The sequence below is a fragment of the Scyliorhinus canicula genome, chromosome 1 (genome assembly GCF_902713615.1).
Source record: "Scyliorhinus canicula chromosome 1, sScyCan1.1, whole genome shotgun sequence".
In the NCBI taxonomy this organism is placed as follows: domain Eukaryota; kingdom Metazoa; phylum Chordata; class Chondrichthyes; order Carcharhiniformes; family Scyliorhinidae; genus Scyliorhinus; species Scyliorhinus canicula.
The window spans coordinates 147,336,987-147,346,909 of NC_052146.1; the positions used below are offsets into that span (position 1 = coordinate 147,336,987).

Sequence of the window (9,923 nt, forward strand, 5' to 3'; positions counted from 1 at the left end):
TTGATAAAGTAAACGTAGATCAAATATTCCCCCTTGTGGGGCAATCTAGAACGAGAGATCACAGATATCAGTTGAGAGGAAGTAGATTTAGAACTGAGATGAGGAGGAACTACTTCTTGCAGAGGGTGGTGATTTGTGGAACTCGCTGCCCCATAGTGCAGTGGAATCTGAGTCATTAAATGGTTTCAAGAAGGAGGTAGATATGATGATAAAACGGGTTAAAGGGATATGGGGAACAGGTGAGGAGGTGGATTTGAGACCAGGAAGAGATAAGCCATGATCTGACTGAATGGCAGAGCAGACTCGAGATTCTGAATTGCCTACTTCTGCTCCTAATTCCTAGGTCCCTATGTTTCCTAAGCCCTTGTCCTTCTAGATGGTAGTGTTTGTGGGTTTGGAAGTTGCTGCTACACTGCTGCTATTGTGCGCCTGTGGTGGAGGGAGTAAATGCTTGCGGAAGGGGTGTCAATCAAGCGGGTTGCTTTGTCCCGGATGGTGTCGAGCTTCTTGAGTGTTGTTGGAGCTGCACACATCCAGGCAAGTGGAGAATATTCCATTGCACTCTTGACTTGTACCTTCTAGATCGTGGACAGATGGGGGGGGGGGGGGGAGAGAGAGAGAGAGAGGGGTGGGGGGGGGGGGGGGAGAGGGGGAGCAGTCAGAACATGAGGTACTTGGTGCAAGATTCCGAGCCTCTGACCTGCTCTGGTAGCCACAGTATTTATATGGCTAGTCCAGTTTAGTTTCTGATTGATGGTAACTCCCAGGATCTGGATAGTGCAGGATTCAGCAATGGTAATGCCATTGAATGCCAAGGGGCGGTGGTTAGATCCTCTCTTGTAGGAGATGGTCATTGTCTGGCGCTTGTGTGGCATGAATGCCACTTTCCACTTGTCAGCCCATGCACGGATATTGTCCAGGTCTTGCTGAATTTGCGCATGGACTGCTTCAGTGTCTCATGAGTCACGAATGGTGTTGAACATTGTGCAATCATCAGCAAACATCCCAGTATCTGTTGGAAGGAATGTTATTGATAAAGCACCTCCTGCAGTGATGTCCTGGAGCTAAGATGATTGACCTCCAACCACCACAACCATCTTCCATTGTGCCAGGTATGACTCCAACCAGCGGAAAGTTCCCGCCCCCCCCGATTCACATTGACTCCAGTTTTGCTGAGGCTCCTTGATGCCACACTTGGTCAAATGCTGCCTTGATGTGAAGGGCAGTCACTCACACCTCCGGAGTTCAGCTCTTTTATACATATTTGAACCAAGGCTGTAATGAGGTCAGGAGATGAGTGACCCTGGAGGAACCCAAACGGAGTGTCATTGAGCAAGTTATTGCCAAGTAAGTGCTGCTTGATAGCACGGTTGATGACCCATTCCATAACTTTGCTGATGATTGAGAGTAAACTGATAGGGCAGTAATTGGCTGGGTTGGAGTTGTCCTGCTTTTTGTGAACAGGACATACCTGGGCAAATTTCCACATTGCCGGGTAGATACCAGTGTTGTCGCTGTACTGGAACAGGGGTGCGGCAAGTTCTAGAGCATAAGTCTTCAGTACTATTTCCGAATATTGTCAGGGCCCATGGCATTTGCAGTATCCAGTGCCTTTAGCCATTTCTTGATATCATGTGGGTTGAATCAAATTGTAATCAGCAGGAAGTTTCCTTGCCCATGATTGATCTGATGCCATGAAACCTCATGGGTCCAGAGTAGATGTTCAGGACTCCCAGTGCAACTCCATCCTGACTGTATACCACTGTGCCACCACCTCTGCTGGGTCTGTCCTGCCAGTGGGACATGACATATTCAGTCACGGTGGGAGTGATGTCTGGGACCTTGGGCGGAATCCTCCGACCCCCCACAGGGTCGGAGAATCGCCTGGGGCCGGCGTAAATCCGGCCCCTGTTTTGGCCGGAATTCTCCACCACCTGGGAATCGGCGGGGCGGGAATCACGGTGCGCCGGTCAGTGGGCCCCCCGCGGCGATTCTCTGGCCTGTAATGGGCCGAAGTCCCGCCGCTGTCAGGCCTCTCCCACTAACGTGGTTTAAACCACCTCTGGTGCCGGCAGGAGCAGGTGGCGCGAGCGGGCCCCGGGGTCCTGCGGGGGGCGATCTGACCCCGGGGGGTGCCCCCATGGTGGCCTGGCCCGCAATCGGAGTCCACCGATCGGCGGGCGGACCTGTACCGTGGGTGCACTCTTTTTCTTCCACCGCCACCACGGCCTCCACCATGGCAGAGGCGGAAGAGACCCCATCCACCGTGCATGCACCGGGGTGATGTCAGCGGCTGCTGACACTCCGGCGCATGCGCGGACTCACGCCGACCGGCAAAGGCCTTTCGGCCAGCCGTGATGCCGGTCGGCGGGGCTCCAAAGGCCGTTGGCGCCGGTCGGCGGAGTGGGAGCCACTCCAGCGCAGGCCTAGCCCCTAAAGGTGTGGAGAATTCTGCACCTTTTGGGGAGACCTACGCCGGAGTGGTTCTCGCCACTCCGGTATGCCGCGACCCCCGCCCCACCGGGTAGGGAAGAATCCCGGCCCTTATGTGCAAAGTGTGATTCCGTGACTATGACTATGGCAGGCTGTTCCTTGACTAGTCTGTTAGGAAGCTCGCCCAATTTGGATGAAGATGAAGTTTAGTATGTTTTTCCCTCTTGTTGGTTCGCTCACCACCTGTCACAGACCCAGTCTAGCAGTTATGTTCTTTAGGACTCGGCCATAATCCTATCATACGCCGAGTTGTGCTTTGTAGGTGGTGAACAGGCTTTGGGGAGTCAGGAGGTGAGTTATTCATCGCAGGATTCTTAGCCTCTTACCTGCTCTTGTAGCCACAATATTTATATGGCTTGTCCGGTTAAGCTTCTGATAGAAGATAACTCCCAGGATGTTGATGGTGAGGGATTCAGCAATGGTAATGTCATTGAATGTCATGGGAAGATTGTTAGATGATCTCTAAATGGACATGGTCATTGCCTGGCACGTGTGTCATGAATGTTATTTGCCACTTTACAACACAAAGTCTAAATGTTAACCAAGTCTTGCTGCAGATGAGCACAGACTGCTTCAGTACCTAAGGAGTGCTGAACATTGTGCAATCATCAGTAAAAATCCCCACTTCTGACTTTGTGATAGAGGGACGATCATTGATGAAGCAGCGGAAGATAATTGAGTCTATGAACCACCCTGAGGAACTCTTGCAGTGTTGTTCTGGGGTGGAGAAGATTGACCTCCAACACCCACAACCATCTCCCTTTAGAACATAGAACATAGAACATAGAACATAGAACAGTACAGCACAGAACAGGCCCTTCGGCCCTCAATGTTGTGCCGAGCCATGATCACCCTACTCAAACCCACGTATCCACCCTATACCCGTAACCCAACAACCCCCCCCTAACCTTACTTTTATTAGGACACTACGGGCAATTTAGCATGGCCAATCCACCTAACCCGCACATCTTTGGACTGTGGGAGGAAACCGGAGCACCCGGAGGAAACCCACGCACACAGGGGGAGGACGTGCAGACTCCACACAGACAGTGACCCAGCCTGTGCCGGGTATGACTCTAACTAGTGGAAAGATTTCCCCCTGATTCCCATTGACTTCAGTTTTGCTAAGGCCCCTTGATGCCATACTTGACGCAATGCTGCCTTGATGTCAAGGCAAGTCACTCTCACCACATCACTTGAGTTCAGCTCTTTTGTGCAATGTTTGGACTAAGGCTGTAAAGAGATCAAGAGCTGAGTGACCCTGGCGGAATCCAAACTTAGTGTCAGTGAACAGTTTTTGCTGAGTAAGTGTGGTTTGATAGCATTATCGATGACTTCTTCCATCACTTTATGGTAGTCGAGCATGGACTGATGGGGTGATAATTGGTTAGGTGGATTTATCATGCTTTGTGAGAACAGGACATGCCTCAGCAATTTTCCACAATGCCAGTAGTTGCGTGTCATAGCTGTACTGGAACAGCCTTACAAGGCCACAGCTAGCGCGGGAGCATGGGTCTTCAGCACTATTGCTGGAATGTTGCCAGGGCCCATCGTCTTTGCAGTATTTTGTGCTTAAGTAATTTCTTTCATACCACATGGAGCCAACCAAATTGGCTGAAGATTGGCATTTATAATGCTGGGGACCTCAGGAGGACGCCTTGATAGATCAGCCACTCGACACTTCTGGCTGAATATTGTTGCAAACACTTCAGCCTTGTCTTTTGCACTGATGTACTGTGCTTCCACATCTTTGAGAATGGGGTAGTTATGGAGCTTCCTCCTTCAATGAGTTGCCCACCACCATTCATAGCTGGAGATTTCCTTGCCCATGTTTGACCTTGAGACTTGATCGGGTCCAATTCGTTATCGAGACCTCCCAGGGAAACTTTGTCTCGAGTGTAGACCATTGTGTCGCATCTCTGGTGGGTCTGTCCTGTGAGTGGGACAGGACATAACCAGGGATGTGATGGTGGTGTCTGTGACATTGTATGTAAGGTATGATTCAATGAGTATGACTTTGTCAGGCTGTTGCTTGATCAGTCTTTGGGACAGGTCTCTCCTTTGTGTGTAGACATATTTCCTAATTTTACTCCTGAAAGTACGGCTCTAAGTTTTAGACTATGGTCGCAGCCCTAGGTTCCCCAAGTCAGCAGAAATACTTTCACTTTGCCCTATTCATTCCACCTACCATCTTGGAAACATTGATCAAATCACCCCTTAACCTTCTAAAATCCAGGGAATACAATCTGAGTTTGTGTAATCTCTCCTCATCATTTATCCTTTGGAGTCCAGGTATCTGTCTAGTAAACCTGTACTGCACTGAGTGGGGCTTGTTTACCTCAGTTGGCTGGACAGCTGGCTTGTAATGCAGGGTGAGGTGGAGAATGTGGGTTCATATTCCGGTACCGGGTGGTTATTCATGAAGGCCCTACCTTCTCAATCTTGCCCCTCGCCTGAAGTTTGGTGATCCTCAGGTAAAATCAGCTCTTTCCCTCAAAGGGGAAAGCAGCTTATGATCACCCCTGGATTTAAAGGCTAGTACTTCATTTGTCTTTTGAATTATTTTTGTGATGTATGTATTTACATTCTTAACTCTCTTTGGGCCTCCTCCGTTTCCAGGTTTTCACTATTTAGAAAGTACCCTGTTCATTTCAGGACTCACATTTACCTTCATTGAAATCTATTAATAGCTCTTTGTAATATTATACTTCATCTGTACTATCTTTGTCCCATCAGCCAATTTGGACATGTGGCTTTCTATCCGATCATCAAAGTTGTTAGTAAATGCAGTGAGCAGTTGAGACTGTGACACAAATCCTCGCGGGACACCACTAGCCACATCCTGCTATTTAGGGCATCTGTACATTATTCCTGCTCTGTGTATCCCACTACCCAGACAATTTCCTAACCAGGTCAATAATTCCTCTTTAATCCAATGGACTTCGAATTCAGGTAACTGTCTCCTGAGAGGGGCTTACTCAAATGCCTTCTGGAAGTCATTATAAATATCATCCATATCCATATCATCCACATTTGCTTTCACATCACTTTAGTCACTTCTATAATGCCCTTTACAAACCCAGGACATCCTCAAGTGTTTTACAGACAAAAACATGCTTTTAATATGCTGTCAATTGTTATCCTGTAGGATAGGCAGCTGTCACTTTTTACATAACAAGAGGCAACAAACAGCAAATAAACAAATGACCTGCTAATTGCCACCAATCTGAAATGTTAACTTGATTCATCTCTCTGCAGGTGTGATCGACCTTGCAGAATATTTCCAGCATTTACTCTTTTTATTTCCGTTTTTCAGTATCTTTTATGAGGGCCATGAAGAATCCAGCACGAGTCTTCAGGATACAAATAAATAACATTTATTTATAATAACATATATATACACAACAGCAGCAACTTCCCTTGCAGCTAACTCCTCTTTCTCTCTGCTGGTTCCAAACTAGCCAGCTTTATTTATGCAGGGAGTCTGCTAATGATTTCTCCCCCCCCTCATTGGGGAAGCTCATACTCCCACAGGATTGTGGGATTGTCATTAGTCCCCAGCCAATGGTAAGCAGGCAGGTTATAACAGTATCTTTAGTATATTGATGACCAGATAATCTGTTTTAGAGATGTTGGCCGGGATTCTCCGGTCGCCGACGCTGAAATCGGCTGTAGAATCCAAGTTGGTGCTGCAATCGGAGGCGATGCTGCTTTTGCGATGCTCTGCCCCCTCCGAAATGGCGTACTCTAGGACTGCGCCGCACGTGGTCGGGACGGCCTCAGGACGTTACCTCAGGCCTTCCCCCGATGCTCCGCCCCTGCTGGGCCGGGTTCCCGATGGCGTCAGTCGCGTGTGCAGGAGACGTCTGAGCAGAAGCTGCCAGCAAGTAAGTCACAACGCATGCTACGGGAATAGACACTTCTAACCCGTTTAGACCATAACCACTGGAAGCCTGCGGACCCTGGACAAAGCTAGAAGCCGTTGTTCCCTGATCCGGCAGTCCCCTTATCCAGATAAGTATTTGGCCTATTAGTGGTAGGATTAATCTAGTCTTATAGTTTATTTGCATGATTAGCAGATTACTGTAATATAATAAACGTGTCTTGTTTGAACTTACTAATTGGTGTATGGTTTTATTGCTTTGAACTTGAACTTGAAACTTGTGGCGACTCTAGAGTTTAGGAATGAAACAGCCAAATTGAGTGTTCAGCACACTCACCCAGAACAAGCAACAACACCCACTTCTGAGAAGCATCATTAAACAGGCATTTCTCCAGTCAGTGCTCCGAAAATCTGCTGCCAAGAAATTCTTCCGATGTTCCACCCTCAGGCCCCTTGTCTCTCTGTTCTCATGCCTCACTTTCTGATCTTTCTGCCCGTCACCCTTCTCTGTTCTGTCTCTGCTTCTGCCCACGGGAGGGAGTTGAAGTATTTTGAATCTGAAGCAAACATTGTACATTTTTAACAGGTCTAACCAGATCTACAAAGCTGAGAAAAAATAAAATAAGTAAAAACAGAACACTGCAAATTAACCTTATAAAATGGAATTGTAATTGCGTAACACATTATCGCTGAATATTGATTCAGATTTCCTGGAAGCCAATCGATCTACAGGCAGCCAATGGTATATTGCAACACATTAATATATTTGTTAGTTGCTCACAAAGACTAAATGCTTGTGAGCCTGTCCAATGCAAGTTGTATGAAAGGCATGGAGTCTGGGTGGAGTGTACCTTGAGTTAAAACATTGCATAGATTTGATCGTTGATTAGAATTGTTTCTCTTTTCAGGATGTGGTGCCGAAGTTTAATTTTGTCACTATTCATAGTTGGCTAGTTCATAGTATTCATAGTAGAGTTGCATACTAGTAGAGTAAACGGGTCGGACATCCCTTCAAGAGTTATATGCTGGCCAGACTGTACAGGGGTGGCTGCTTTTCTTCCTGGAGGACATTAACAATCCATTTGAGTTCATTCAATGTTCTGGCAACTTTCATAATTACTTTTCTAACCCCACAGTTCAACTGATTTATTAAATCCACGTACATTTGTGGATTTGAACTTGGGAGGACTAATTCAGGACATCACAGCCCAATACAGTCCGCACGTGAGTATTAATGTGGCAGCAGGGTAGCATGGTGGTTAGCATAAATGCTTCACAGCTCCAGGGTCCCAGGTTCGATTCCCGGCTGGGTCACTGTCTGTGTGGAGTCTGCACGTCCTCCCCCTGTGTGCGTGGGTTTCCTCCGGGTGCTCCGGTTTCCTCCCACAGTCCAAAGATGTGCGGGTTAGGTGGATTGGCCATGCTAAATTGCCCGTAGTGTCCTAATAAAAGTAAGGTTAAGGGGGGGGGGTTGTTGGGTTACGGGTATAGGGTGGATACGTGGGTTTGAGTGGGGTGATCATGGCTCGGCACAACATTGAGGGCCGAAGGGCCTGTTCTGTGCTGTACTGTTCTATGTTCTAATGTGGTTTACCCCTTAAATGTGGAGGATGGTCCAGCTGACCACCATTTTCTGTGCTCTGTCCAAGATCTACAAGCCACTGAAGTGCCAACTGGTGTTTAATCTCAGCTCAGGCACCAACTAGAGAAACCTACCTCTGCCAACAAAGTTAAAGTCAGGTGAGAGATACATGGCAGTTGTGAGGCTGACTAGAGCCCTCATTTGGAATGAAAAAAGAACTTTGGTACATCAGTAAATATTGTGAAGGGGATCAACGAGATGCAAGAACTATCCAAAGTGCTCAATGTGGTTAATATGTTTACAAGTAGTGCCTTTATAATCGTGGATGGTTTAAGACTTACGGCGAGATTCTCTGGCCTCCCCGTGGCATGTTTCTTGGCTGCCTGAGGTGGCCAACCATTGGCCGGCGACGGGATCTTCCGGTTCTGATGTTGTCAATGGGTTTCCCATTGAATCCACCCCACGCTGCTGGGAAATCTGTGGCGGTGGTGCGCCATTGGTGTGCTGGGTGATCCCGTCAACGTGAACAGCTGGGAAATCTAGACCTTTTTGTTGCTAAAGCTAAATGAGGAGCTGTATCTGTGACCTCACATAAGTGCTACGGGACTGGACGAGTTGCATGTCCCACAGGTCACCCTACTTCTTTCTGTGGGTTGGGTCTTCATTGGGCTGACCGAGATGGCTGACCGAGATGTGACTCCAGGACAAGTGCCTCATTCTCCAACTCCTCGGCCCTGGATTTTAGACCCGCGTCGACCTCCTTGTAGACTCCTGACAGAAACGGATGTGAGGCTTTCCCACATCCCACCATAGCCTTAAGGATGGGAAGCCTCCCCACTTCCTTCTCCAGCTGACCCAGGAGCGACAAAATTAGTCCAGGAACCGCTGGCCCTCTGGCAGCAGGTTGTTAAAGTGCCAGTACGCGGACCACGATTGAGCGCGAGATGCAGCGAGCTACGTCAACGCCAGATGGTGGTCCAAGCACGGCACCTGCAGCACAGAAGCCAATAGAATGTGGGGCTGGTCCGCCAATGAAATGTAAAGGTGGTTGATTCTGGACGCTCCCATTCCAGGCCTCACATAAGTGCATATGCTGGAGTCAGGATGGACATGTTGCCAGACATCCACCAAGTTGGGGGATCCAACCAGTTCCCTTAATTTTACCACCACTGGAACGCAGCACTGGGTACCAAGGCAGTCCCATGTCTCGAGAGTGCAGTTGAAATTCAGCCTGCGCTGCTCGTTCCAGTCCATGTCCAGCACCCCTTTTGCGTAGGTGAGGGAAGACTGGACAAGCAAAGTCGAGTCCCACCAGTGGTCGAGGGATAGCTGCATTCTGTCCCGGTGACTGCATTTAGTTATTAGAAAGCCTGAGAGTTCCCCGAGGCCGGGGGGGGGGGGGGGGGGGGGGGGGAATTGGGGGGAGGGTCACAAGGATGTTCACTGCCTTGCTACAGATAGATTCTATTTCATCCCCAGTGCCACCACCGTACTGCTATCCTCATCTCACCAGTCACCATCCGGGTCCACATCCTCTGTCACATGAAGTGTGGTGGATGGCACGGACCCGCCAACTAGCCCCGAGTCCACCCCGATCCCACCCCCAGGATTGACGAAGTGGGTGGGGGGGGGGAGGGTCGGGGGGGTCCTCTCAGGCTTCTCTCGGGATTCTCGGCCAGAGGGAGGCTGCAGCTCAGAGACACTGGGTCATCTGATAAATCCGGAAAGATTTCTGTGAGCAGGACGGAGGTGCCCAGCGTTGAAGGTTGGGACGGAGAGATGGGGCCCTCCTCGGTGCCACAGCCCCACAGCATTCTGAAAATGAACACCTCCGGGGTGCAAAACTGCACTGGGTAGGAAGAGGTCTCTGGGTTCCCTTCCTAACCCAGCCCTGATGAGTTCTGCTCTGGTGGGAAGGGCGGGGTGGGGGGGGGGGGGGGGGGGGGGGGTGCTGCAACAGTTCAG

General features: G+C 49.2%; 1 protein-coding gene across 4 annotated transcripts in view; it reads left to right on the plus strand.

The window, feature by feature from the left end:
- LOC119968391 overlaps positions 1 to 9,335 on the plus strand; it is a 153,486-nt gene extending 144,151 nt beyond the window's left edge. For all 4 annotated transcript variants that reach the window (XM_038801189.1, XM_038801190.1, XM_038801188.1 and 1 more), the window contains 2 exons: positions 7,513 to 7,612; positions 7,962 to 9,335. In XM_038801189.1, coding sequence (XP_038657117.1) covers positions 7,513 to 7,612; positions 7,962 to 8,060 — 199 coding nt within the window. In that variant the 3' untranslated portion in view covers positions 8,061 to 9,335. The remainder of the gene's footprint in view (positions 1 to 7,512; positions 7,613 to 7,961) is intronic.
- Positions 9,336 to 9,923: the final 588 nt, after the last annotated feature.